Source organism: Peromyscus maniculatus, chromosome 8 (assembly GCF_049852395.1).
Source record: "Peromyscus maniculatus bairdii isolate BWxNUB_F1_BW_parent chromosome 8, HU_Pman_BW_mat_3.1, whole genome shotgun sequence".
Taxonomy (NCBI): domain Eukaryota; kingdom Metazoa; phylum Chordata; class Mammalia; order Rodentia; family Cricetidae; genus Peromyscus; species Peromyscus maniculatus.
In genome coordinates this window covers 11,905,146-11,932,943 of record NC_134859.1, presented here as the reverse complement: position 1 = coordinate 11,932,943, position 27,798 = coordinate 11,905,146, and the positions used below count along the sequence as shown (strand labels likewise).

Here is a 27,798-nt window from a genome sequence, read left to right as displayed (position 1 = left end):
GGGCATGGAAGTTATCTTTTGGCTTGGTCATGGTGTATGCAGTCACCAGGGGGAGCCACATCCTGTGTCTACAGCCCTGTGACTCTGCAGCCCTGTGACTCACCCAATGGGTGCAGTCCTGGTTTGGAAGAGCAGGAGCCAAGCATGACTTGGAGTCTGTCAGGCCCTCCTTCACTGGGCCTGGTGAAATGCGCAGGGACTGAAATGAGACCGACCGACCGAATGAGGGCACACGCCTGCTGCTCTGTGGGGTCAAACCTCAGAACTGCCCTGTGTGGGCTGGAAGCTATCAGGGAGGTTGATCAGCCCAAAGGAATCCAGCTGTTACTCCCAGCCAGCCCTCAACACCCCTCCCCTGTCCCAGCACGAGCTGGGCCTACACCGAGCTGGTGGTGCCTGGTCAGGGCCAGTCACTCCTTCTCTGACTCTTGCTGATCCTCTTGGTTTATTTTGTCAGCCTTAGGGGGCCTCACCTGGGGATAGACAGAGATGAGATGTTCCTGTCCCTTATTAACTGACCCATGTGTGCCAGCCTTTGCCCTCAGGTCCTTCCTCTGCCAGCCCCCAATTTATCACATCTGCCTGTGGTCTCACCCATCCCCATTCCCCACATGACGCAACCAAGGTCGCACTGTTGATCAAGCAGGTTCCCGTCAGCTGCCTATTCCTGCCTCTGTAAGCTCTGCACTGTTGTATGCTTGGGTTTTGTGCGCTGCCGCATGGAGGACAGAGGGGAAAGGATGCTGGGAGCAGTATCAGGGCTTTAGAGCTGGCAGCTCCCTCCTGAAGGAGACACTTAGGTGTAACAAGATCAGGTAGGAACATGGGCCAAGGGCTAAGAATAGAATTGACTCAAGCTCATGGCTCAGGTGGGAACACACGAATGCCAGCCATGAAGTTATCAGTCAGAGCTGGAGAAGGGAGCTGGGCTGGGGGAGTGGAGCCCAGGGTTACCAAGAAAGGACAGAGTCCAGATGGAATCATAGCAGTTGATAGGAGGTAACATGTGTAGAAGGGGGCAAGGGTCAGGCTCCAGGGAACCAGAGCCAGGGAGTAAGCTCTGGGCTTGGAGGAAGCCCCACCTGGCCCTCATGGCCTTCCTGGTGTCTGGGACCCTACAGGCGGCTGCACAGTTGGTGGACGCTTGGGACAGCGTGGGGAGAAAGGTAGTGAGATGCTCTACCTGGCCCAGCCCATTCCCAACACCCAGCTGGGCTCCAGCCCAGCACAGCTCTGCTTTTCCTTTCCCAGGGGAAATACAGTGTGCAGGGTTCAAGGGTAGCCTTGATACTCAGCAGCCCCGGGGTATCTGCGACGGCAGTTGCTGCCCTGGATGGTGTGTCCCAGGCTCTGGGCTTTGAAAACTGTGAGAAGAAGAAGGTCCCAGTCCAGGTGAGCATTCACCCCGCAACCCTTAACTCTGAGCCAAAGCACTCACTTCTAGCTGGGGCCTCACCAGACTTTGCCTCTTTCTCCTAGAGCTTCCTTGAGGAGCTGAGTTTGTTTCGGGAGCAGCTGGATGCCAAGAGGGGTGCTGTGGGGTGTGCCCTTGTGGTTTTGATGGCCCCCAGTGGGCAGCTAAGGCGGCCACAGCTGCTGGTTCAGGAGCTGAGTCGCTGTGACGCCTTGCAGGGTTGCCCCAAAATCTTCCTGTTGCTCTCCAGTGGCCTCAAGGGTGAGTGACTAGGCAGTGACCCCATCTGGGAGGGAAAAGTGAAGGTGGGGGATGGACAAGAAAGCTGGGCCTTCTGTCCTACCTACACAGCCCTGGGGTGCTTCTCCACCAGCTGCCCGGGAGCCTGAAGCTTTCCTCACAGGTTTGGGGAGAATCTGCAGCCAACATCCTCACTGGTCACTGCTGCAGCTGCTGACGGAGGTGGGGGACCCAGGGGAAGGGAAGGCGGGCCCTAAGTCTCCCTGGCTCCCCAGGGCCAGTTACAGCTAAATGTATTCACATTCGGTTGCATCTGTTCTGAAAACCTTCACACATGCATGGGCTGCAGGACATGCCTTCACACCTACACAGGACCACCCAGACTCCAGACTTCCTCTACACCCCACGCCTTTGCCCGAAGTATTCCCTCGATGTGCTGTGCCCTCCCTGGTGGCCTGGCCAGTCTCACTGTGGTCAGTGGTACCCTTTCATGGGCTGCTATCTGCAGTGAAACTTCAGTCTCAGCCTTGGACAGGCACGCAGGCAGCCACTGCTGATCTGCTCTACTCAAAGGCCCCGTGGCTTAGGTTTGGTCCTGAGGTCTGAACATCTTGTTAGGTAGTTCAGTCGTGTCTGAGTGGCCTAGAGGTGTAGAGGTGAGAGCTGTGGGCTCTCTGGCCTAGCACCTCTCCAGGTGATGCCACTTGGGAGTCCTCCTCCACAGGCCTGTGCTCCTCCAGGGAGGGTCCTGCCTCTGTGTGTATTAATCCCTAGGGTGAGATAATGAACTTGAGTGTGAGTCAGAGCCTAGGTCTGGCTTACGTCCATCCTGACCTCTCTCGTCCCCTCTTTCTCCCTGTCATGTGACCTCCGAAGCCTGCAGCAGCTCTGAGCTGGCTAAGTTTCCCCTGGAGCCAGGATCCTGACCCCTCGGGGTTGCAGGCCCACCCCATCCCTAACGGTCCAGTTCTCTGAGGGGTCCCTGGGCCCTGCCTCCCAGCTCTTTTGCAGAGTGGCTGAAGAGTCTGCTGGGGATACCTACTGCCCAGTCTTTAGGACCTCCTTGCGGGGGACCCTGTGTTTGGGAGATGTGGAGCCCTGGAAGCCAGAGGTGAGGGGCAGGGAGAGAGGCCAGTCTTGTGTGGGCAGATGCAGGTTGGGTGGAGGCCGAGAGAGATACAGATGGGGAGAAGAGGGACTGGGAGTCCCTTCAGCCCACTGTGCGTCCCTAACCCTCTGTACAGTCCGACTCCGGACCAAGTGCACAGTATGACCTGTCTGGGACCAGGGCCGCCCTCCTGCTGGCTGTGATTCAAGACCGACTTGGGACGCAGCATGATGTGGCAGCACTGGGGGACCTGTGCCAGGCCTTGGGCTTCAAGGTCACCCTGAGGACAGATCCTACAGCCCAGGTCAGGGAAGTCTAAAACTGGCGGTGCTTAGAAGGAAGGGTGCTCCCGCCCCTAGGACCCTGGAGTTTTCCTTCCTGGGTTCCTCCCACATCACAGGCAGGAGATACATCTTATGTCTAGCCTCTGACTTCTTGCTACATGCATATGACAGTCACTTCTCTGCCTTGGGAAGCCTGCTATGGAAGATAGAGGCTGAAGAGGTGCCCCCAGGCCCATGGAGGGCAGCCAGGGGCTGGCTCAGACCTTGACCTTGCCCTCACCACTCCAGGCATTCTGGGAGGAGCTGGCTCAGTTCCGGGAAAAGTTGGACACTCACAAGGGCCCTGTGAGCTGTGCCCTGGTGGCCCTGATGGCTCACGGGGGGCCCCAGGGGCAGCTGCTGGGTGCTGATGGGCAAGGAGTACAGCCTGAGATGCTGGTACAGGAGCTGAGCTGCTGTTGGGCCCTGCAGGGCCGCCCCAAGATCTTCCTGCTCCAGGCCTGCCGTGGTGGTAAGAGGCCCTGCCTTAAGCCCACCCACCTACCCTGGCATTCCTCTGCCAGCCCTTGGCCTCCCACATTCCCACCCACCTCCTCCAGGAAGCCTGCGCTCTAGCCTTTCCCTGGCCCTCTCCATCCTCCCCACAAACTTGACCCTGATGGCTATTGCCAGCTCTGTAAGCCTGCCCCACTATTTATATGGAGTCTAAATCACCCAGAAGATACCTGAGGTACCACTGAGTAAAAGTATCTGCCTCCCTCCTCCAGGGAACAGGGACCCTGGGGTGAGGCCAAGAGCTCTCCCATGGTACAGGCGCTGGCTGCGAGCACCCCCAGCCCTCCCCACCCAGGCAGATGTTCTCCAGATTCATGTGGATGCCCCAGGTGGGTCTGCCTTCCTTCTGGAGCCTGGGCTTGGCACACTGGTGGTGGGAATGGTTCATGACATACTTCCAGGACTGTCATCATGGTTCTGCTATCACCTCTGCGCCGTCTTTGCCAAGACTCAGGGAGGGACCTAAGTGAGCTAGCAATGTGAAGTCAGCAAGGAGAACTCGCTTCTTTGAGTTCATACAGTTACAGCCTGAATGCTGTAAGGCTTGTGGTTTTTCCATCTGTCCTGCGCTCTTTGCACTGCCCTGTGCTGCCCTTGAACCAGAGATGACAAGACCCGAGGCAGTCAGGGTTCCAGGATGCTGCTAAAGGGGGTTGACTCTTTTTCAGGCAGCCCTCCCTCCACTCTGGGAAGCTCTAGCCAAGCAGACATCCTTACTGTCTACGCAGCTGCTGAGGGTAAGTTATCGGGGACCTAGCTTCCTGCCCTGAGACCAGGAGTGATTTTACTATCAGCAAGAGCAGAGGCACCAGCCCAGCTGTATTAAGCCATCTTCTCCCACAGTTTATTCTTTGTAGTCATAGTAACTGTGGCACGCTTTTGTCAAGTGCCTGCTAGACAAGCACTTGCCAAGGTCTTCAAGGACAGGGCAGGTCTGTTTGCCTCAGGACCCTGTCCAGTGCTTGGTACCTAGCAAATCCACAGTAAATGTTTGTTCTGCATTGACTCTACCCAGATACTCTACAAATATCAGCATCTGATACAAGAAGTCCCTGGCCCTGTTCTGGTCTCAAGCCAGATACCCAGAATCCCCCCTGCTTGCCCTTCTCACTGCTCTGGGGGTTGGGAAGCAGAGGGCAGCAGGCCAAGGCTGACTGACTCTCTGGCCCTATCCCTGGCCTAGGCTGTGTGGCCTATCGGGACGAAGAAAAGGGCTCAGACTTTGTCCAGACGCTGGTGGAGGTCGTCAGAGCCAACCCTGGCGGAGATCTCATTGAGCTGTTGACAGAGGTGTGAAGGGCAGGAACAGGGACAGAGAAAGCAAGCCTGGGTTGGTGGTAGTGTTCCCATTATCTCCCGCTTACCCCAGGGAAAGGAGCAGGCTCTCTGTGTCTCTGTCTCTCTCTGTGCCCCCGCTTCTCTCTAGAATAGTAAACACCTTTATTACTAGGAGGGATCTCTGGCGCTCACAGTATGAAATGGTCAAATACACATGGCCCCCTGGTCAGACCAACTCCCAAGCAATATATATGGGGTGGGGAGCCTTTCCCACTGGGTGGGGCTTTTTTTGGTGAGAGCAAGGAATCATGTTAAACCTCTGGGGCAGTTGAGGCTCAAAGACGATCAAGTAGTACTTGAAATTTTAGGCTTACAGAGCAGGCAAGAGCCAGGCGTTGTGGGGCATGCCTGTAGCTGGAAGGTAGTGACTGGATCTCAGAGTTTGAGACCAGCCTGGGATACATAGTGAGATTGTTTCAGAAAGCATCCCCTCCCCACAAAGAAACCCCAGCAGACAAGGACTGCAGTGGGTGTGCCAGACTGAGTCCCTCGGGGCCTAGCTGAGTGTCGTTCCTCAGGTCAACAGGAGGATATGTGAGTTGGATGTGCTGGGGCCAGACAGTGATGAGCTGCGCAAGGTCTGCTTGGAGATCCGCAGCTCGCTCCGGCGCCGGCTCTGTTTATAGGACTGACAGCCCTGCTACTTCCGATCCATCCGCCTTCAGCACTCTGTCATCGATGCAGCATCTTAGGCATGGGAACTCGGATAGCGTGCAATAAATATCTGTTCACGATCCTTGTGCTTCGGGAAACTCATGCTCTCTCTGCAATAAGTGAGATAACGGGTAAAGTACCTGGCATTAGATAGAGGAACAGCTGTGCTCCTGGGGACCAGAGGTTGGTTTGGGTCTGTGCCTCGCGTCTGAGACTACGGAACCTAACAGGGCTGGCCTGCATATGCTGGGAGCGGCCTAGGGAGAAAGAAGTCCTGCGAAGAACCAGCTCAGGGACCGTAGTTCTCTCAATCTCCACCTGGCTCTAGGCACCAAAAGGCAGGAGAGGCAAGCCAAGTCGGGTCAAGATTGGAAGAGACCATTGCGGATACACCAGTGAGGGGATGGCGCATGCGCATGGATTGTCCGTAATCCTGAGTTGAGGGCCAGCAAGTGGAGGAGGAGGAGGTTGGAAAGGCGAGCTTCTCGGATCCAGAGGGCTTCCACTGGCGGATTGCCCAGGAGGGCTCAGGCCGATTCAAACTTGTTGAGGCTCCCAAGCATCTCACACCAAATAGATTAGCCCAAAGGGGCGGGACCTTTCTCCAGTTTAAGCATGCGCAGTAGGCCCTTGAGAAAGCCTTATGGGAAGAACTCACTCATAGGCGGACGTAGGGCCGCGTGGCCTAATGGATAAGGCGTCTGATTCCGGATCAGAAGATTGGGGGTTCGAGTCCCTTCGTGGTCGCTGCGAGTCTACAACTTTTATAAATCCCACTGAGAAATTCCCCGTTCCCTTTCTAAGTGTACGGTTTTTATAAACCCCAGTGAAAAAGTCCCCCTTCTTGGGTTTGCTCTCTTCTTTTCACCGCACGGCTCTCCGAACTCCCGATTCTGTCCGGTATCCCGGACGACTTGAGAGGAACTCCAGCATGCTAGTAATCAGTAAGTGAAGCCAGCTCAAAACAGGGTGCAAGCAGCACGAATTAACGTTGAGGGAGGGGGTTGTTTGCAGGAGGGATGGGAGTTGTCTGAAGGGCAAGGCAAAAACACTTGGATTAAAAAACTCAGTAGCCTATCCGGTTGATTACACAATGTGGTGAATGCAATTAATGCCGCTGAACAGACATCTGAAAATAGTTAAAGCAGTGAATTTGGTTTATACGTATGTCCACAGCTCTAAAATCCGTGAAACAATCTAATAGATTAGATTTCTCACAATGCGAGGCTGTCTCGTGCAGGCACACAGGTAATCCCACCCAGCTTTTGGAAGGTGGAGGCAGGAGAGTAAAGGCCAGTCTCGTCTCAACAACACAAAAGCTGTCTCCTTACAGGTCCAATGCAAATGTAAATGTTTAAATAGCAAGAATATGTCCAGGATTGAGTTGACCTTTCTCCTGGGGGGTGGGGAGGAATCTCTATTCAAGGGATTCGGTGGAAAAAGAAACGTCTTTCATCCCCGCCACTCCTAGCTACAAAAGGCGAGGGCGGGGAGCCCGCTCAGGTGATCAGCGCTGGGGGGAGTCATTTGCTCTTCAGTGTTACAGAGGTTTAATGAGGCTTGTAAATATAAGTTAGATCAGTTACACACACACACACACACACACACACACACACACACACACACACACACACACACACACACACGAGATAAAGGAGAGTCAAACGGACCCGAGGGTAATGTAACTGGGCTGGAACTCAGCCTCAAGCCAAAGATCTCAGGTTCTTCCAACTGGGCTGGCTCACTGCGCAGAACTTTTTCATTTCTTTTTTCTTTCTTTCTTCCTCCCTTTCTTTCTTTTTTTTCTTTTTTCTTTCTTTCTTTCTGAGGGTGAGGGTATTAAGTAAAATATATAGGCCAGCTCTATACTCTATAAAGAAAAACAGTGAAGACCTGTCCCTACCAAGTAAGTGGCATTTGGTCGAAGAGACAGAGGGAGAGGACCGGACAGAGGCCGAGCACAGTGCACACTCTTTCTGGAAAGGGAACAGGCACTGCAAAACACATGTTTCCCTACCTGCGGTCCCGGGTCAAAGGGCTCATTCGATATTTGAGTCTTGGACACCTTGCACCACAGAAAGATGTTATACTCACTCTAGACCAATGAGCTAAGATAAAACCAGTGATGCACATTTTTCACTTTCTTCTTCACAAGTGCTCTTTTAGATCCCAAGGGTGATCCGGGGCCTTGACCTGGAGCCTTCACTGAGAATGGACGCGAAAGGCTGAAAAAGAGGCAGCGATTCGCAAGGAAATAGTAGAGACACAAGAAACCCGCAGAAAGAACGGAAAGAAACTAGTGAAAGATACATAACGCTTTCTTCTCGTCAGCCCCGGTGGCCTAATGGATAAGGCATTGGCCTCCTAAGCCAGGGATTGTGGGTTCGAGTCCCACCCGGGGTAGGAAGGCTGTGTTTTAGACACCTGGAAATTCAAAATGTGTAAAGGAGAAACGAAATAACGCTTCAAAATTCGGGAGGTTTTGGCACACCTTTCAAGTTAGAAGTGATGTTTTGTTTTCAGATAAATACATGTTTTCACTTTACAAAATACCGTGCGATGGCATTTGCACTACTTTTATGAACCACTAATTATGAGTTGATATTAAAACAATTGTTCAGAGTCTAGACGTACAATTGTATTTCGGTCTCCCCCCCCCCTCTTTTTTTTTTTTTTTTGTTACTTATGAGAGTCTTGTTATGTAGACCAGATTGAGCTCGAACTCACAGTCCTTCTGCATCTTCTTCCTGAACCCTGGGATTACAAATGTACACCTCGACTCCAGGTTAGGTTATAGATTTTTAAAAAGTCTTTTTTCTGTGGTTGTTTGTTTGTTTGTTTGTTTGTTTTTTGGGACAGGGTTACTCTGTGTAGCCTTATCTGTCCTGGAACTCACTCTGTAGACCAGGCTGGCCTCAAACTCACAGAGATTCACCTGCCTTTAATCCAGTGCTGGGATTAAAGGAGAAATTCTTATTGATTATAAACCGAATTATTTAGAGATCAACTTCCAAAACAACTGATTAGTTTTTAAATTATAGATTGGGGCTTGGAGCATAGCTCAGTGGTAGACACAAAAGCACAGAATACTATTTTCTTAGCTTTAGTACGTGTTTGAAATAGATAATACTATTGTATGTTAAAAATATGTATAATACTCAGCTTCATCCTTGGGGTAAAAATGCCCCCAAATACAAACCTTGATCTATTGTAAAACTGGAAGCTTCTGATGCATTATGTCCCACGGGGCATTCTTAATTGATGCTGTCTTTCACAGGAGTCTCCCTGAGGTTGCTAGTTCACCTTACGCGTGAGTCTGCATCATGCAGCATGAAATTGCATTTTCTTTTTTTAGTAAGAGCCACGCTGTGGCCGCAAGATAATTGTACGGAGGCCTTCCGGGTTTGGGCCCTGACCTTCTAGACATTCAGCCTTCAACAGAAGACACTTCTGTTTGTTTTGTTTTAGAACAATTCATGATTTTTATTACTTAAAAAAAAAAAAAGATTCAGAACGAGGGTGGTGGCGCTCACCTACAATCCCAGCATTAGGGAGCCAGAGGCAGGTGAGTCTTTTCGAGGCCAGTCTGGACTACTCTCGAGTTCCAGGACAACCTGTTCATTGTACTGTACCTGGAAATTTTATGTAAATAAGATTTATTTGTAAAGTGTCAGGTTAAATATATAAAAATTAAATATAAAAAAATTAAATATAAAGAGAAGAAAAACTCGCCTCTACAAGTTCCTGGTTCTGTGGCCCGATGACCATAGGGAACGTATATGGAATCCTCAGCCTTCATTAAACACGACTCCTGTATACTACAGATGTCTGCCCAGCTGCAGATCTCATAGACAAAACTGCTCGCCCAACGTGGGGCTCGAACCCACGACCCTGAGATTAAGAGTCTCATGCTCTACCGACTGAGCTAGCCGGGCGGCGACGGCAAGGCAGTTCCCAACAGGCCTGTTGAAGTTCTTTAGGACTTCCGGGTTCTAGACTAAGTGGGACTTGTGACCTAGGACGAGCATCTGGCCTCAGACGGTGGTGGAAACCCCTCCAGCCTCCTACAATTGCACTGCCAGGCTCTGCGTGGCCCCTTCCGTTCTCAGGAGCCACAGGGTGGGGGCAAGGTGGTGGGCTGTGAGGGTGTTAGAGAGCCCCGTGTAGGGCCTGATCGGTTTCACGACCTAACAACCATGGGCGAGCCTGCCTTTTCAAACTCGCCGCAGAGACGCCGGGTCCCTTGCCAAACGCTGTGCGGAGGTGAAGTTTGGGGCGTTCGTTGTTCTGCCCTCTGCTGCGCAAGAAGCGAACCCCGAGTCCAGCTCTGGCTTCTGTATCCGTGTCTCTGAGCCGCGCGGGTCTTCGGGGCCGAGTCCAGGCCGGAGTGGGCTCGGCCAAGAGACAGGATCTGCGGTTCCTTGGAGGACCCCGGCTCTTCCCGGATGCTTGAGCTCCCGGGGCCTAGCGGATCAGGAGGCGGCAATCCCCTGTCTCATTCTCGAGGTTCTAGACTTGGATTCTATTTGGGGTGAAATTTCGAGTCGGGGTCCACCTTGAGATTGCATTGCTCACGCGAGCTTTCTGACTTCCCTTTCCCGGAGGACGGTGGTCCCTGGTCATTCACGCCTAATGCTGGGCCTCAGGGCTGGGGTCGGACCTACCTTGAGTGTGTGAGAACTTTCTCTTCCGTCCTCACGGTGCCGCACCTCCCTCCGTTTTCCGGAACCCACAGAGAAACGAACTCGGAGAATCCCTCCAGGCAGGACTAGAGGAACGGAGTCCACGGAGGCAGTGTCAATCGGGTGAAGATATCCAAGGACTAGTTCGCGGCCCATCCCCGTAGTGGCTCGTTGGTCTAGGGGTATGATTCTCGCTTTGGGTGCGAGAGGTCCCGGGTTCAAATCCCGGACGAGCCCGTATGTTCTTTTTATTCTTTTTAGAGTGAAAACGAGTTCAGCGAAGTGCTAGATCCTGGGACAGAGTCGATGACATAGCACAACTTCAGGCACTAAGTAGGCTGGGTCGCCTGTCGCCAGCCCTGTTCTGCCACATGTCTCTGGTTTAACGCAGCTCTGGGGTCTTGGTGCAGCTGGAGGACAAACGGCTTGCGATGTAGATCCTAGCAGAGAACAAGGAGAAATCCCTCCCTGCCACCTCTGTCTCCGCAGATGCCTGGGTGTTGCAAGCCAGGCCTCTCAGGAACCATCTACGGCCCTGGCTCAGGTCGTGAAGTTAAATTCGGGCGTCGGGTGTTCTGAATCACCTTCTGGAAATGCTGCCCTCTGTGCCTTCCACAACCACGGGGAGGAGATGGCGGCAGCAGAGGTTGTGTGCCCTCAGCCTTGGGACCACCACGATAGTGCTGGGCACCTGGGCTCCGACTGTTTTCTGCACACTACAGTATTATTAGATTTTATTGTTTGATTATCAGGTATGGCAAGACCTTTAGAGGAGATGACTGCCCCTAAAAAGATAGTTTGCTGCTCACAGAGGCGAGAGAATGGCGTCTCGGCTGTGTTGTGAAGGCAGGTGTGGCCACTGAGGTGGGGGAGAGGGCAGAGAACTGCTTACGCAAACACAAAATGGACTCAGAGGGAGAGGACTTGACCTTAATCATTTCAACATCAGCGACCAGGGTTAGGAATCACCGTGTCTTTAGCTCATCCGCTTTGAGGTGACATGGTAGAAACTGCAGGGCCATGCCAAGGAGGGAGTGGGGCCCCACACTGATCTAGGGACAGATAGACAAGACTCAGCCTGACCTGGAGACTTGCCCTGTGGGCAAATCCTACGGCGGGCTTGATGAGCTGAGCCTACCGGGTAATGGGGGAGGGGGTCCCCATATGTGATCAGAAGCAGCCTTTGACTTACACTAAACTCATCGGATTACACTTCTGGACTTGGGGTACCTCCTGCGGCACTTGCTGGCCTGGGCAGAGCCACGTCTGTGCCTGCATCCTGCTTAGCTGCCACACCTCACAAGGGCATGCTAGGCGGCTAGACAAGCGCAGGGTGGTGTCTCTAGAGTTGGGGTCCCACCCACAAACTACTCAGTCTGGGGCTCTTACTCAGACACAGAATTAGGGGGACTCCTAAGAAGACACTGAGCCTGCTCTGGGTTATTACAGGTTGTATGAAATATCAATGTTGAGACTAGGTTTAGCCCTGAATGAATCCATTTTATAAAGCACCAGTTTTCATCTGAGTCACTCCATCTTGAACACAAATGTTAAGAAAGGATGACTCTATCTTGTTTATACAAGGAAACAATGGCTGTCTGCCAGCACAAGGAGGCAGATCGGCAACATATTTCTACAGGTAGATAACAACACCTACGAATGTATTAAATCCTATCACTCACACCAGATGGAACCCTTCAGAAGGAGCATCCTGAGACCGAAGTGTGGCAGACATGCTGACTAGTCATCCCACCCTGCCACGTATTAGGAATTTTATCTAGGGAAATTGTCATAGCAAAGGACCTCTGCCTCCAGACTAAGGCTCCAGTGCACTTTCCACCGCCTGCTACACTCAGTTGGTTTCAAACTGCCTTTCTGACACTGGACTGCAGTGCATTAGGATGTGCATTAGGATGTGCATATCTGGTTACTACAAGCTCTTGCTACTTCGTCAGTTCTCTGTCTCTGACTTCGGGACAGCCTTTCTGAAATCTGAAGCCTCTTTACACACACACACACACACACACACACACACACACACATATTCACACACTCACACACCACACACACATACACACTCACACATACACATATACATACACACATTGTGAGAAATGTAATGCGTGATCTCATAGTTAATATTAATTAGTAAAATTGGAATAGAAAGAACCTGTGATTGCCAACATCCAGGTATCTATCAAGTCAGGACTACTTGGCAAATAGTAGGCAAGAAAACCAAATTAGATTGTGAATTTATTGTTATTCAATAGATTCTGACATTGTGGAAAGACAAACCAAATGTGTCCCTCTGTGACATTAATACACTCAAGGTGCTGGCCGTGTCCACCCAGCTAGTGGGCTGGTTTAGGTTGAGAGGCAAATACATCTAAATCAAACTCAGGGAAGGCAGCCTGAGGGCCTGTACCAGCATAGATCACCCAAGACTCAGCTGGATTCTGGGACGCGGTACCGAATCTCCACTGTGGAAGTAAAAGATACGAGCGGATACAGAGATCTGCATCCACACCCAAAGCAGAGTGATGGCCCTAGACCAACTGCAATGCACAGCTTCTTCCTGACCACCTCCATGCTCAGTTCTTGAGTCTGGATAATGTGTCCATGGCTCAGAGACCGTCAGGAGGCTCCCACATGCACAGTTTTCAGCCTTGGAGTGGAGCAATTGGAAAAGTGGTTTCGTGCAAGATCCAGAGCTGTGCAGCTCTGCATCCAGGACTCCATTGATCCTCCCCAAGTCAGCGTTCCAATGTCTTATTGTGCTCAAACTGAGGTTTGCACCAGAGAGGAGCTTGTGGGTCCTTTCCTGCCTCCTCTACCTCAGGCCAGAGACGCTAGGGTGAGGGCGGGGGCGGGGGCGGGGGCGGGGTGTTGGCTCTTGGGTTCTTGAGTCCCAAAGAGAAGTAGCACGTTATAGCTGTCACTCCGCTGTCTGATGACGAATTTGAAGTTCATGTATGGTTGTGAGGTTTGGGGTCAGACGATCACACCAGACAACCCGCGTTGCCTGGGAAACGTGGAGACCTCTCTGGACCTCCTTTGGGAGCCCGCTTCACTAGCAGGTGTGGTTCGCAGAAGTCCCAGTTCCTCCAGTCCAGGAGACCTGGACGCCCTCTCAGGGTTCTGGAGCAGATGTCCAGCTCTCTTCCCTAACAAATTCCAGTCCCTGAGGGGAAATGTCAGGAAAGCTGAAGGTTATGGCGGGGTGTGGTGGGTCACACCTTTAATTGTAGCTGGGAGTGGCAGTGTATGCCTATAACCCTAACACTTAGGAAACAGAGACAGGAAAAAAAGCAGGGGAAAAGAAGCCAACAACCCAATCATGTTCACTGTCCTGGGCGTTTCAAATCACATGGTTGGGGCCCTTTTGCTCTACTAAAAAGTTGTGGGTAAGTGAAGACAGTCTCTTCAAGTTTCAGCTTTTGGTAGCTTTCTCTCGTTACATTGGCAACTGAGACCTGTAACGGCAGCAGGGAGCGCCCTCTAGTGTTCCGCCCTCATGCCAGCCTCCAGTCCTGGGGCTTTTCTATCGTTCAAACAGCTCTCCTCCGCTGATTGGAGCTGGGTGTGGAGGTGTACATGCCTTTAACTCCGGCACTCTTGGAGGCAGAGGCAGGTGATCTCTGTGAGTTTGCGGACAGCCTGGTCTACAGCGTGAGATCCAGGAAAACCAGTGCTACACAGAGAAACCCTTGTCTCAAAAAAACCAACAAAACAAAACAAAACAAACAAAAACCTGTCTCCAAAAACAAACAAACAAACAAAATAGTAATTTTTGTTGTTGTTGTTTTGTTTTCCAATACAGGATTTCTCTGTAGACCAGGCTATTCTGGAACTCACAGAATCCGCCTGCCTCTGCCTCCTGAGAGCTGGGATTGAAGGCGTGCGCCATCACTGTCCAGCACTAATAGTAATTTTGACAGTGCTCTATGGTTAAGAAAGAGCTCATTTGTCTCATAGGTACTTAGATCCCATACACCATTACAGCTTTTACAGCAAAACTCCCAAGCATCTTATATGGTGTACTGATTAGTTTCCTATAGCTGTTCTTACAAATGACTAGAAACTGGGTGGCTGAAAACAGTCGAAAGTTATTCTTGCAATTCTGCAGCCAGCAGCTTTTCCTTGAGGTATTTACAAGGCCTGCGTCCTCTCAAGGCTCCAAGGAGGACACTTCCTTGTCTCTCCCAGACTCTTGTAGCTGCCCGCAATTGTTGTGGAATATTATTTTGACTATGTGAAGATGTGTTACATTTGTTTATGTTGTGGAATATTACTTTAACTAGGCAAAGATGTGTTGCATTTGTTTATGCTGCATTTGTTTAACTACGTAAAGATGTGTTGCTGTTTCACCTTGCTGCCTAAGGCACCTGATTGGCCTAATAAAAAGCTGACTGGCCAATAGCTAGGCGGTAGGGGATAGGTGGGGCTGGTGGGCAGAGAGAGTAAATAGGAGGGGAATCTAGGCTCTAGGCTGGAGAGAAGAAAGGAGAGAGAGAATGAGAAGGAAAAAGAGGGAGACACCTGGAGCCATCCAGGCAGCAGCCAGCCAGCCAGACATGGAGTAGGACATACAGAATGAAAGGTAAAAGCCCCGAGGCAAAATGTAGACAAAGAGAAACAGGCTAATTTAAGTTATAAGAGCTAGTGGGACAAGCATAAGCTAAGACTGGGCATTCATAACTAGTAATAAGTCTCCATGTCATGATTTGGGAGCTGGCGGTTCAAGAAAGCCAGGTACATGCCATCTGTATTGTTCTTCAGTTACAGACACATGCCTCGTCAGACTAGTAGTCTGTGGTTTTGTCTTGCCATTTCAATCATTACATGGGGGCTTATTCCACATCACTATGACCTCACTTGACTTTACTAATTACATCTGCAAAGACCCCTGTAGTATGAGGTCCTGGTAGACATGGATTTTTGTTGTTGTTTGTTTTAAGACAAAGTCTCACTGTGTAGCCAAAGCTGGTCTCTAGCTTAGAGAGAGCCACCTTCTTCTGCCTCTTGAGTGCTGGGATTAAAGGCACACACCACCATACCTGGCCTATACACGCATTTTGGGGGAAAACTGTGCCACCTAGTCCAAATGTTATTGTTGATTTTTGTTTTATTTTGAGACAGTCTCCTGTGTTCTATCTAGGCCTTGAACTCACTAGGCAGCTGAGGATGAGTTTGTACTTTTTTTTTTTAAAAGACAGGTCTCACTCTAGCTTAGGCTGGCCTGGAACTCACGTAGCCCACACCATCCTTGAATTGTGCTTGTCTTCCTGACTCCTAAGTGCTGGGGTAACTAATGTGAAACGCCATGTCCAGTACAACTGGGAATTTTAAAACATGCAGATCCATTCATACAGCTAGCAAACCACCGGACCAGTCCCAAAGCATCTTCTAACATGGGAGCGAGACCCTTCCTGCCTCAATGTCCGAACAGAACAGATACAGTCAGAGGGGACTCATACTTGGAGTTAGAAGACAAAGTACTCAAAACAGCTGTAATCCAGTCTGGTCCTAAGTAGAGGGACCTACCTGTCTCTCTGCTTGTGAGTGACATTGGCTTATCAAACCCAACCATCTGGTGCTGCCCGATCATCTGATCATTTTGATTGTTTGATGGTAAAACTGAGACAGATAAGTGAGCTGCAACTCTCTCTGGGATACTGGGCAGCTGGTAAGTATTGTTAAAGCCCTGTTAAAAATCACAATTAGTGAATGATGATTTAATTTTAATTTTATTTTTTTGAGACAGGGTCTCACTGTGGTCTTGAACTTGCATGTACGCCAGGCTGGCTTGAGATTTACAGAGTTCTGCCTGCCTCTGCCACCAGATCGCTGGGAGTAAAGGCATGTGCCACCATGTCAGCTAGTTTTTTTTTTTTTTTTTTTTTTTTAATGTAAGCTCATCTTTTGATGTTCCTTTTTCTATAAGTAAGCAAAGACATTGGTGATCGGGGCAATTTGAATTCCTAAGTGGCAGCTCTTAGACTCTCTCTTGTTGCCCTAAAGGAAAAAGACTGTGCCAGTCAGACTGCCCGCCAAACCGCTCCCATGACGGCACCAGCTGTCTGTAACAAAGGCTGAAAGCTTTATAAGGAAACCACACAATGCTGACCACAGGAAGATTGTTTCAGTTCCCAAGGGTGCAGCTTCAGGCAGGGCTATTTCCGTTTGTACCCGTCTTTTTACAATCACAAGCCTGCATGAATTCTTGGTGACCCTGCAATCAGTTTCATCCCGGGCCTGAAAGGGAGCAAGCACATCTCATAATCCAGCAGCGGGATTACTGTGATTAGTTCTAAAGAGAAAAATCTTGTGATTGGTGCAAACGCAAGCCTTCATTTGCATGTGAAGTGCGCTGTGATTGGTGCAAACACCCCTTTCCTGGCCTGGTGATCTGGCTTTCTGCTCTCGTGAGTCCTTCTGCTGAGAGATTCCCTCCTGTACTGTTTATCCCGATGTGGTTTCTCACCGTCTTACCTTGTTTCCTTTTAGTAGTGCAGACTGAGCTGCAGCCGTGCAGAGAACTGAGCTGTAGCCGTGCAGAGAACGCAGCGTCGCCGCAGCAGCTGCTTCCCCAGCGGCGGAAACTTGATGGGTGCTCCTGGGGCTGCTCTTGCCTTTATCCCGACCCCACTGTCGTCAATCACAGAGGGATGTAAAAGCTGCCAAATACCTGCATTTGATTTTCTCCTTGCCTTCCCACAACTAATATTTATGTAGAGCCGCTCATGAGACCCTCACACCTCTTTTAGGGGCTGTAGGCAATTAATGGCTGCTGGGGTGAGGGTGAGGGTAGGGGGTTATGATTCAATAAATAACTCTCCACCCATGCTCATGCAAGCAGTCTACTAAAGCTCAGTGGGTACCAAGCCAAAACCAAAATAAAAAAGCGTGGAAGCAAAAAAAAAAAAAAAAAAAAAGCACGAAAGGCTTTTTGGGAATAAGGGGGGGGGGAACCAGCCGGAGTGGGAGAGAAATGGGGGGGGGGGATTAAATGAACAACATACATTACATAAATGCATGAATTTGTTTAAGAATAAAATTTAAAAAGACCCCCCCCACACACACACACCCTAGCTAGCAGATGGGTAATGAAAAGTGTGGCCTCCTGCTGGGTTTGATCCAGAGAACTCATTGGATGAGACCCATCCTTTAAGAGCCATTGCAAGGGTCAACCTCCCATTCCCACACAAGGCTCAGAGAGCATCTCCAAGGAGGACGCAGAAAGAATGTAAGAGCTGGTGGGTGGGGAGGAGAACTATGAAATGCGGACTTCCAGACATGATGTGGCTATGACACTCACTTGCAACTACCGTGGCTATCTGCACACTACACCAGTCAAAATTCCGGCATGAATGGGGAGGAGCACCCCCAACACTATGCCCCAGCCTTGGCAGAGAGCCAGGACTAAAGGAGGGAGAATCACCCACAAACACGCACAATTAAAAAAAGAGCCATTGCAGGGGTACACGCCTTGTCCCCCCTATTTTCACTGATCTACACTCCTTGACATGGACTTGACTGGCTAAGAGCAGCTCTCGAGTTTCTTGTCTCTGAAGAAGATGCGATCGGTCGTTTGAGCGAAGCTTCTACCTTTTGGCGCAGTCGCCCCTGTGTGTCGGGCCTCCAGGCATCACACAGTGGTCTCTCGGCGGCAGCCCGGCCCAGCGTCTCTGCTCACTTCCCGGGCCCACGAGCCTGAGTTCCTCGCCAGGAGGTCCGGAGCAAGAAATGGACAATAGGGCTTCGGTAGTTCTTGGCGTGCGGTTCCTCACGCAGCCCGGCTAGCTCAGTCGGTAGAGCATGAGACTCTTAATCTCAGGGTCGTGGGTTCGAGCCCCACGTTGGGCGAGGCTTTTTGCTGGGGAAAGCTTGCACTACAAGTCTGCTAACAGTTTCTAACTTGGTAGAATTCTAAATGTGGCTCCAAAAACATTGGGAAACTGGACCCCCTCCAGGGCTCGTCCGGGATTTGAACCCGGGACCTCTCGCACCCGAAGCGAGAATCATACCCCTAGACCAACGAGCCACACAGTCCGGGATTCCCGACACTTCCTTATAGGTCCGTATTCATTCCCAAATGAGTTAAGCCTTGCCGCCTGCCGAGGCTGTGGGGTGGGGATTGGCAATCTACCATGGAGTCAGCTTCGAAGGAGCCCGAACCTCAGAGAAAAGCTGCACTTTGGGGAAGTCCTTGCCGGGTGGCCGAGACTGCTGTGGAGGCTGTGTTTTGCAGCCAGAGAGCAGGGAGGAGGCAAGGCACGCCCATTAAATAAGCCTCGCCCCGCGGTCTCTCCAAACACATGGCCAAACAGTCCCACTGGACGCCCAAGACTGGGGGACGCTGCCGCAGCTCAGCCGGGCGGGAAACGTGTGGAGTCCGGTTCCATCGGTCGCAGCCATATCATTGTGTCTGCATCTGGAAGGTTCAGCCCCAGGACACGGTGTCTGTATGGGCAGGACGGTGGGAATCCTAGAAAGCTCCTTAGGAGCCGCTGAATTAGGAGCACCTCCGACCAAAGAAAGCAGATATCCAACTGGCATATGGTGGCCCAGCCAGTTCAGTGGGTGGTGTCTGGGACCTGGCCCACTTGGGTGGCATTGTGAATTCTTATCTCACTCCGAATTCCAACACCACTGGGTTGATTTACTCCCCCAGTCTGTCAGGACTCAGAGAGACCTATTAGGTATCCCCTTACGAGGGAAGAACTTTGAGGATCCAAATTTCTCCAGCTTTTGACTTTCTTGCCCTCTAAGCAGGATTGGGCCGATGAGCCCACGCACATTCTCGTTTCTCTGCTCACTTGTGGTCGTCCTTGTGCCTGGCTCCACCCTAGTGCAGCAATAGCCTGGACCCAATTCCCCATGGGGTCTTATTCTGAGAGATGTTGAATCAGGACTGACCAAACGGAACGGGGCGAAGGAATCCCACAATTCAATAGTGTGGGAGTCCCAATTCTGTTCTAAGTCCGTCAGGTGGGAGGTGGGGAGAAGGCTTCTTCCAGAGGTACCTAGTGCAGCCAAGGAAGCCGGAGCCCAGGAGCCCAGGCTCTGGACTTCCGGATTGCCCAGCCTTTCCGCCAGCCTGAACTGCCTTGTGAGAATTTCACAAGCCCTCTGCCTGTGTGGTCAGCTTGGCACTCCTAGAACCTTAGTCCAGAGTTCTGAGACCAACAACGGTGGCTCAGCCCTGCGAGGAGAGCGGGGCAGTGATTAAGGCCACGATACTTTGTTACGGCAGCCCTTGGAAATGATACAGTGTTGCTCTGAGACAGCGTCTCCGTAGAACCCAGACTGACCTTACAGCCTCCGCCCCCACAGTGCTGGGATTCCAAGTGTGCAGTTTTGGGTTTTGAGACTCTTTCCAGGCTTCGAAGAACTTTCCTTTTGTCAAACCTCCACTTCAAAGCTTGGTTATTTCCCACCGAATCCATTTAGGAATAGTCTAGGACTGTTGACCCGCAGCAGGGTGACTTTTGGGGATAGCCTAGGCAATGTGACAAGAACCTGTCTCAGAGATGAAGGAAATAGAGCCGAGACCCATAGCTGTCGATTTCTAGGATTCCATTTCTTTTTCTTGCCACATCACAAGAAAATACCTATATATTTTCGAGGGTCTCGGGTAGCGCAGGCTGACCTCAAATTCACTGGGTAGCCGAAGATAACCTTGAACTCCTAATCCACCTGAGTCCACATATCAAGTACTGGGATTTTAGGCTTTTGTCACCACACGTGGCTACAAACATACATATTTTAAGGACTTTAAATCTATGTAGTCAAGTTATAAGTCTTTGGTTTGTCAGTTTTGTGTTTTGTTTTGATTGTATTTATCATTTTGAAAAATGGATTATGTCTGCACTTGCCTTTGTGTTTTCTAATGTCAGTATTCTGCCTAGAACGTCTTCTACTTTAATGACCCGTGAACACGTCTATATTCCATGCTGGCTAGTTATTTAGAGAATGGAAAATTTGCCAGCTTGTCATCTCCTTGCTTTATGTCACTGAACTAGCGCTCACCCTGGAAATCCCACAGTGGCTGTGGACCGCTGAGTCCTTATGGTTTCTCTGCATGCTGGACCTAACAGACAACCGAGGATCTGGGGAGAAAAATAAACAAACGCCAAGCAACTCACTTGGAGACGGGGAGGGGAGCAACCAGAGAGCTTTGGCTCCTTGGTCTAGGGGTATGGTTCTCGCTTTGGATGCGGGAGGTCCGGGGTTCAAAACTCTCGGACGGTTCCACTACTGAAACGTCTCTGCATTTTTACCCAAGTTCCCACTTATCACTTGTTTCTGCACCAGCAGAAGGCGAAGGAGCAGGCTGGGAGAGAAGAGAAACGCGAACTTTAGCGGGCAGGTAGAACTTCAGAGACCAGCCAGGGCGAGGCTTTGGTGCCAGGGACAGGGTACACTTTTGAACAGATTTGCGAGATATCTCGGAGGTCAAATGATGATGGATAGGAATTGGACAGTCCTCTCCCCACTCTGGGCATGGCCCCTGGTGTCTCAAAGGGGACTTCTTTCTTGTCAGGTGAGGGAGACGCGAAGGGAGGGACATTGGCGGCCACTTTTCCCTTGGGCCTGAGATCATGCGTGCACCTCGTGGAGTTTTCGCCCCACTGTCGACTTATCGAAGTCTCTTCTTTTTTCTTCTTTCTTTCTCTTTTCTTTTCTTTCTTCCCCTTTCTTTCTTTCCTTCCTTCCTTCCTTCTACCTACCTACCTTCCTTCCTTTCTCTGTCTTTGTCTCTGTCTCTGTCTCTCTCCTTTTCTTTTCTTGTTTTGAGATAGAGTCCTTCTGTGTAACCCTGTCTGTCCTGGAACTCTATGTGGACGAGGATGGACTCGAAACTTAAAGGCGTGAGCCACTGCACCTGGCTAGGGACTCTTCTCGATTTTGGCCCCGATGGGCAGGTGGGATACAAAGCGGATGAAATGGCGAGGAGGAGCGAGGTACCGCAGACACTCAGCTGACGTTTACTGCGCTCTGGAGCTGCTGCGTGGCCAAGGAGACGCGGTCAGGGACCCTCCACGCGGCCGCCCTGACTCTTAGGGAGTCCAGCTAATCGGCGGGAGAGTCCTTGGCTTCTAGACTGCTGCCGCGTGGCAAACGCTGATCCCAGCCCTGCTCCCCCCGTAGACAATGCCAAGACCGGGGGGGGGGGGGGACACAGGACTGCGGGACCTGGGGCTGTTCCCCACTTCGTAGTTCGTGGAGGGGGACTGGAAAATTGGAGTGTCTCGGCATACACAGTCCCGGAACTTGCCCTTCCAGAAATATCTGCTCTTCCAGGAATATCTGATACCTAATTATCCTCCCTGCCGAGCTGTTAGTCCCGCCCCTGTTTCAACAACCGTCATAAAGTTGAACTACTGAGTCAATATACGTGGCTCGTTGGTCTAGGGGTATGATTCTCGCTTAGGGTGCGAGAGGTCCCGGGTTCAAATCCCGGACGAGCCCGCCTTTTTTTAAACGTTCATTCCCAGGCTGTTGTAGAAGGTCTCAAACTTCGCAGCTGGCCACCCCGGCTTGTCGGAGGAGCGCTTCCCGAAAATGTCTTGATCCAGTCTTGAATCCGAAAGGGCATTAAAACCTGCATCTTCAACTCCACTCTCTGTTCTTGGCTTAGGTCAGAGTATATGGAGAGGCAGCTCTTCGGGTAGGCAGATGCCTGGGTGAGAAATTTAAACTTCATATGCAAAACGGGTTTATACCTGTGCCCTCAGCCACCCTTATTATTATATACCCAGAAGAGTTCGGATGGGTCCCGTTAGCTCAGTTGGTAGAGCATAAGACCTTTGTGGTGTGTGTGTGTGTGTGTGTGTGTGTGTGTGTGTGTGTGTGTGTTTGAGAGCCAGCTAATCCTGGCTGCTCTGGAGCTCACTATGTAGACCAGGCTGCCTCTGCCTGCCTAGTGGTTAGCTTGAGACTATTAGTCTTATGGCCATGGGTTTTAGCCCCACGTTGGGTGATGTGATGTTTTAGCTTGGACAATAGAATCCTGAGGTCCTTGGCTATTTGCTACTCGCCTGTCTTACGGTCTAATAGAAGCTCCAGCTCTGAGTATAGCAACTTGCTATGCGATTTCCCAGACCCTTCCCTCCATGAAACTCTATCATTGATCCATTTAGTGGGGGCACTAATGGAGCTGACCCTTGGACTGGGGATATGATTCTTAGGATTCAAATCCTGGATGAACTGACTTTATTTAAAACAAACAAACAAAATACTATCCTGAGGCCCAAGAGATGGTTCCATGGCTAAAAGCTCCTGCTGCCAAGCCTGACGACCTGAGTGGATCCACAGGATCCACAGGACGGAAGGAGAGAACCTATTCTCACACAAGTTGTTCTCTGGCCTCCACCCACAATAAATAAACATACTAATAAATCAGCAAGGTGTAGTGGTGCGTATCAGCACAGGAGAATTAGAGGCTGGCACACCTCTACAAATTTGAGGCCTCCATGGTTTACACAGTGAGTTCTAGGTCAGCCAGAACTACATAGTGAGGCCTTATCTCAAAAAGGAAAATTAATTAAACAATCTTATCATGTCCTTTCCTTCTCTAGATGATATCCAGAGATCTCAGTTCACCCATGAGACCTCAGCTCTGGACACCTAGGTCATCCCCCTACCTCCCCACTCCCCAGTAAAAGGGGTTGAGTCTAAGGTGCTCCACTGCTGAGTTCCGTCGCCAGCTACAGGAAGATAATGTTTTAAAAGCCCGCATGCTCTCTGCAGTCCTCCACTGCAGCTCATTACAGCTGCCATGCAGCCCTGCACTTTCCCAACTACTCTGTGGGGTGAGTTAGAAGCACTGAGAGGTGCTTCCTATGTACTTAAGAGCCCCAGTCTTCTTTCTAGGGCCACTAAAGGGTTGACTTTGTCTGGACTCCCCCGACAGCCCCGGGCTTGGGAAGCTGGATTTCCTAGAGCAGACACCAGGAGCTCTTGGTGTTTGGGGGTGTTAGCAGGAGGCCCCCTCTTGCTGGCACCCTACCCAAACCTCTTCACCCACAGTCACTTCTCTTTCTATTGCTTTTCTTGTGTCTGGGGGTTTTCAAGACAGGGTTTCTCTTCATCACCCTTTTCTCTGTGTAGCCCTGGCCGTCCTGGACCAGGCTGGCCTCTGCCTCCCCAGTGCTGGGATTAAGGCATCCCCCCCCCCCCCATCACCGCCCAGGGAAACTTTCCCGATCTCCCTCTCCCTTCTCTCATCTCTGGTCTGAGGTCAGGAGCTGGGGTCAGGCTGGGGTCTCTTCTACTCTGTTCTGCGGGCACGGCAGGCCTGGTCTTTGTTTTTGTCTGGGACAGAAGGCTTGAGAGTGTGCCGTGAACCATGGATCATAAGTGATGCCAATTTGCATATTGGAATACCAACCTGGGATTGGGGGGTGCGGCAGCAAAGCAAGGCTGGAGCAGATTTAGTCAGCACGACACAGGACTTGTTAAGCCTTTCCACCCCTGGCAGAAGTAAATAACCAAGCTTTGGTGGGGAAAACACACTTTTACGGTATATTTTGCAGAATCCCCGGTAGGAAGAAATGCATAAAGAAATTAGAGGTGAGGTTTTCACTGGAGGGACGGCTCAGTAGTTCGGAGCATTCACTGCCCTTGCTGCAGTTACTGATCTAGCTTCAGTTCTCAGTGCCCATGCGGAGGCTCACACTGCCAGCAATTCCACTTCTGGAGGATCGGATCCCCTCTTCCCATCTGCATATGATGCACATGAACTCAGCCTCACACATCCACATATCCACATAAATTAAAAAAATTAAATAAGGGGACAGAGAGCTGGCTCAACAATGAAGAGTCCTGGTTGCTCTTCCAGAGGACCTGGGCTCACTTCCCAGACCCACATGACAGCTCACAACTGTCTTAACTCCAGTTTCAGGGGATCCAGATGCTGGCCTCTGTGGGCACTATACAAAACACCTTTACACTAAAAATAAACCGTTCAAAGAGAGAAAGCGTTGAGGTAAAGATACCCACTGCCAAGCTTGAAACCCTGAGCTCGATCCCAGACCCCTCATGGTGGAAGGAGAGAATTGACCCCTACAAGTTGTCCTCTGACTTCTCCTGTGTGTGGCCACGTGCGCATGCATACCCCCATGCGGAGACGCCTGTCTGATCAAACACACAGTTTAATAAGCAGCTACTGGGTGCCTGTCTTCTGACCAGATGCGCAAAGACCTAATGCAGGTCGGGCCTTGCTCCTCCAGCGCCAGCCGTGGCTGCGTGCGTCTGCGTTACATTTCTCTGGTGTGTGAATAGAGCAAGTGTCAACCAAGGAAGGTCTGGCTCCGGCTCTGGGGACGCTTACTTTGAGTGGTTAGAGGGCAGGGACTAGAAAGAGGGTTCCAGGGCCCACAGACGGGGCGGGGGTGGGGTGGGGTAGGGGAAGGAGAACAAAGTGTGTGTGTGTGTGTGTGTGTGTGTGTGTGTGTGTGTGTGTGTGTGTGTGTGTGTATGCGTGGCTGCGGATAGGTAAGCAGAACGAAGCCGGCAGTTCAGCAACATTCATCTCTCTAGCATGCAGACAATGGTTTTATTCCCGGGGAGAGCCGCAGGAACTGAACTCAGGGTCCTCCCTTCGCTCTCCTGCTGCTCCTTTGGGCGCTCCGGGCTCTGCTGTGGGGGGGAAATTCTTAACTCTTTGGGAAGCTGCCCCTAATCTCTGAAATGGGTGTATGTACTTAGCTAGTTTTTAAACACCCTCAGATCGTGGTTAGTAAAATCCTAGAGCAGCCAGGAGTGGTATTGTGTTTGCCCGGCTAGCTCAGTCGGTAGAGCATGAGACTCTTAATCTCAGGGTCGTGGGTTCGAGCCCCACGTTGGGCGGCCATGTACTTTTGGCTCGGATTTCATCAGTCTTAATATATGGAGTTATATGTCACTTGGATGGAAGGCACAGCTTCCAAAGGAAAGCTCCTCACTTCCTAGCTACTTCCTCCTTCCTGTCAGGAGATCCCTTCTTTTTCTGGCCCAAACTTTGTGGGTAGCCCACAGGGTCCGGGATAATCAACGATTGGCTGCTCAGTGGGCACAGAGGTAGAGACAGGGTTTGGTCCTGACTAGGGAAATGGGGTATCTTGGTTCTCATGGGTGCTGGATGAGGAACAGAGAGGGTACAGGGGAGAATCTTGAATGATCGTGTGTTTTTCCTCTCACAAACAGTGGTTTTGAGTCTTTCCCTCTCTATCCTACAGACACGCTATGGCAGGCCGGCTCTTTGCTTTGTGTGTGTATGTGTGGGGGTGGGGGAGATAGAGGCTTTGAGAGCCTGCCGCGAGCCAAATATCCTAAATGATATCCATTAGTGTATCTGAGGACCAGTTCGGGGCAAACACGGAAGCAGATTTAGTCAGAGTGACTCATACCTTATGAAGGAGCACCGCACACACAGGCCTGAGGACCGCACACACAGGCCTGAGGACCGCAAACACAGCACCGATAGATCTGGCCTTTTACCCTTTCTCCCTTGCTAAAAACCGTTAGATTTCATCCCTAAACCTTACCCCGACCTCCATTTGTCCACTGACTCGTTCCTGAGACAAACACCAAGGTCCAACAATCAAAACTCATTGTTTGGCTAACATGTCCAATCAGGATTTACCAACCCGCCCTAGCACAGACTCCCCCTTTTCTCCTTAAAAGACCCCTACGAAAGACAAAAAACAAAGCAGACAAACAAAAACCCGCCTTCTTTTCTTGCTTGCTCGCCCTGGCTGTTGCTGCTGCTCGCGGCTGCCTTTGCAGTCTGCCCCCACCCCGCCCCACCTGCTTGCCCCTCCGGGGTAACATCTCCTTTGTGCTAAGAATTTGGTGTCTGGGTGTGTCCTGTGCCGATTCCGGGGAGTCGACCTCCCTTACAACTTGCTATGCCCTTCTGTCCTTGTCAGAAGCACACAACTCCTATGATATTTCGCAGAATTCTCTATACAAAGAAATGTGCCAAGAAAAGAGCAATTCACCTTTAAAAAAATACACCGAAACTTAAATTATAGATGGTGTGGGTGGTAGCACAATCGTAGGCATATATATATATATATATATATATATATATATATATATATATATGCCTACGATTATATATATATATATATATATATGCCTACGATTATATATATATATATATATATATATATATATATATATATATATATGCCTACGGGGTCTGAGTTGATCAGCTGGGTGTGGGGTCAGAGTGCCCTCGCGTGAACACAATTCCCTCTTTCCCAGCTTTCTCTCTCTTCTGCCTCTTTCTTTCTCCTACAGCTAAGGACCCTTGCAGGTTCTACCCAGGCACCCCGTGTCAGGGTCATTGGAGTTAGGGGCTTGGGTATGATTCAGGCATTGAGGACACTTGGGCTGTGTCGGATCGGTATTCTAGCCTTTTTGGAGCCTCAGCTGGGACGCCAAAGTAGACTCTGATGATCCATACAGAAAGCCCAGGCTGGAGCTCAGCCCTCGAACCTCCTTCCCCAGGGCCGCCCGGAGCCAGCAGATCCAGGTCCCGGTTCCGCTGCCTTCCTCCAGCGACACTTGTGTGGGGTTTATTCCCTGGGTCTGCCTGCGTGGATACTTGTGTGGGGTCTGATTCCGGCTCTGGGACCTTCTTTTTCCCGGATAGAAGGCAGGGACTGGGAGGGAGGCCGGCCCAGCACCGTGGCTAAGATGGAAGGAAGCCCCGTCTGACACGGACGAAAAGACGCGTCCTCCGTAAATTTTGTCCTCCCGGGGCAGCAACCCTGGCGCCCGGCCTGAGAGAAACCCGGACATCCGAGGTGAGTTAGGGTGAGACTCCGTGCAGGCCCGGGACGTTTGTGCTCACTCTTCACAGATGCTCTTACTACCTCGGTTCCAGTACCCTCGAGCCAACCTTGGTAATGACAGCACTCAAAAGCCGTACCGTGGGACGCCCGGCTAGCTCAGTCGGTAGAGCATGAGACTCTTAATCTCAGGGTCGTGGGTTCGAGCCCCACGTTGGGCGGCTTAGTATTTTGGATTCTGAGATATTGAGCATTGTGAGTGGGATAGGGGTACTGTGCTGTTTTCTAAGTCCCTCAACGACGCGTTACCGACTTTTGGCTCAGTTCTGCTGACCCCTAGCGAGTTCTGCGGTGGGGGGATGGGCTGCGCTCATCACTCGGGACTGGGAGCGGAAGTGAAGACAGGGGTTGTGTAGGGTTGGGGTCTTTACTATGGGTGCTTGGCAGGAGCGGGGAAATCCTGGTCTCTTTGCAGCCTGGTCTGGTGGGTCCCAGCCCCAGGACTCTAGGACCGCGATGAAGTGGCGACATTGTAGGTGGCTGGCTTGCCACCCACAGAGAATTCTGGATGCAAATCCCGGATGAGCCCGACCTGCCCCCGCCCCCATCATATTCTGTCCATCACCAGATGTGGTTGCAAGAGCGACACTTAACTGAAACCTCAGCGCGGCACAGCGAGCCTGTATTCTAACAAGCCGTTGGGTTTTCAAAGTAGGGAATGAACCGGGCGCACCCT

General features: G+C 51.0%; 1 protein-coding gene and 9 non-coding genes across 11 annotated transcripts; 8 read left to right on the top strand and 2 right to left on the bottom strand.

Moving 5' to 3' along the window:
* Nucleotides 1-72: 72 nt before the first annotated feature.
* LOC102916802 (caspase-14-like) lies at nt 73-6,576 on the top strand. 2 transcript variants are annotated; one of them, XM_076577500.1, is made up of 10 exons: nt 73-1,392; nt 1,480-1,675; nt 1,788-1,876; nt 2,655-2,765; nt 2,899-3,066; nt 3,335-3,557; nt 3,814-3,930; nt 4,270-4,338; nt 4,785-4,891; nt 5,458-6,576. In XM_076577500.1, exons 2-10 carry the CDS (start codon nt 1,561-1,563, stop codon nt 5,563-5,565), a joined length of 1,107 nt encoding a protein of 368 aa, XP_076433615.1. In that variant the 5' UTR covers nt 73-1,392; nt 1,480-1,560; the 3' UTR covers nt 5,566-6,576. The 2 variants fall into 2 exon arrangements, with proteins under 2 accessions (XP_076433615.1, XP_076433616.1); XM_076577501.1 differs by lacking the exon at nt 4,785-4,891.
* On the top strand, nt 6,268-6,340 carry Trnar-ccg (transfer RNA arginine (anticodon CCG)). Its single transcript has one exon. It is a non-coding gene; the product is annotated as a tRNA-Arg (tRNA).
* Nucleotides 6,577-7,923: 1,347 nt separating the features above from the next.
* Trnar-ccu (transfer RNA arginine (anticodon CCU)) lies at nt 7,924-7,996 on the top strand. The gene has a single exon. It is a non-coding gene; the product is annotated as a tRNA-Arg (tRNA).
* Nucleotides 7,997-9,455: 1,459 nt separating this feature from the next.
* On the bottom strand, nt 9,456-9,528 carry Trnak-cuu (transfer RNA lysine (anticodon CUU)). The gene has a single exon. It is a non-coding gene; the product is annotated as a tRNA-Lys (tRNA).
* Nucleotides 9,529-10,440: 912 nt separating this feature from the next.
* Trnap-ugg (transfer RNA proline (anticodon UGG)) lies at nt 10,441-10,512 on the top strand. The gene has a single exon. It is a non-coding gene; the product is annotated as a tRNA-Pro (tRNA).
* Nucleotides 10,513-18,068: 7,556 nt separating this feature from the next.
* On the top strand, nt 18,069-18,141 carry Trnak-cuu (transfer RNA lysine (anticodon CUU)). The gene has a single exon. It is a non-coding gene; the product is annotated as a tRNA-Lys (tRNA).
* A 106-nt stretch (nt 18,142-18,247) lies between these two features.
* Trnap-cgg (transfer RNA proline (anticodon CGG)) lies at nt 18,248-18,319 on the bottom strand. Its single transcript has one exon. It is a non-coding gene; the product is annotated as a tRNA-Pro (tRNA).
* A 3,359-nt stretch (nt 18,320-21,678) lies between these two features.
* Nucleotides 21,679-21,750, top strand: Trnap-agg (transfer RNA proline (anticodon AGG)). Its single transcript has one exon. It is a non-coding gene; the product is annotated as a tRNA-Pro (tRNA).
* Nucleotides 21,751-25,058: 3,308 nt separating this feature from the next.
* Trnak-cuu (transfer RNA lysine (anticodon CUU)) lies at nt 25,059-25,131 on the top strand. The gene has a single exon. It is a non-coding gene; the product is annotated as a tRNA-Lys (tRNA).
* Nucleotides 25,132-27,210: 2,079 nt separating this feature from the next.
* On the top strand, nt 27,211-27,283 carry Trnak-cuu (transfer RNA lysine (anticodon CUU)). The gene has a single exon. It is a non-coding gene; the product is annotated as a tRNA-Lys (tRNA).
* The last annotated feature ends 515 nt before the right edge of the window (nt 27,284-27,798 follow it).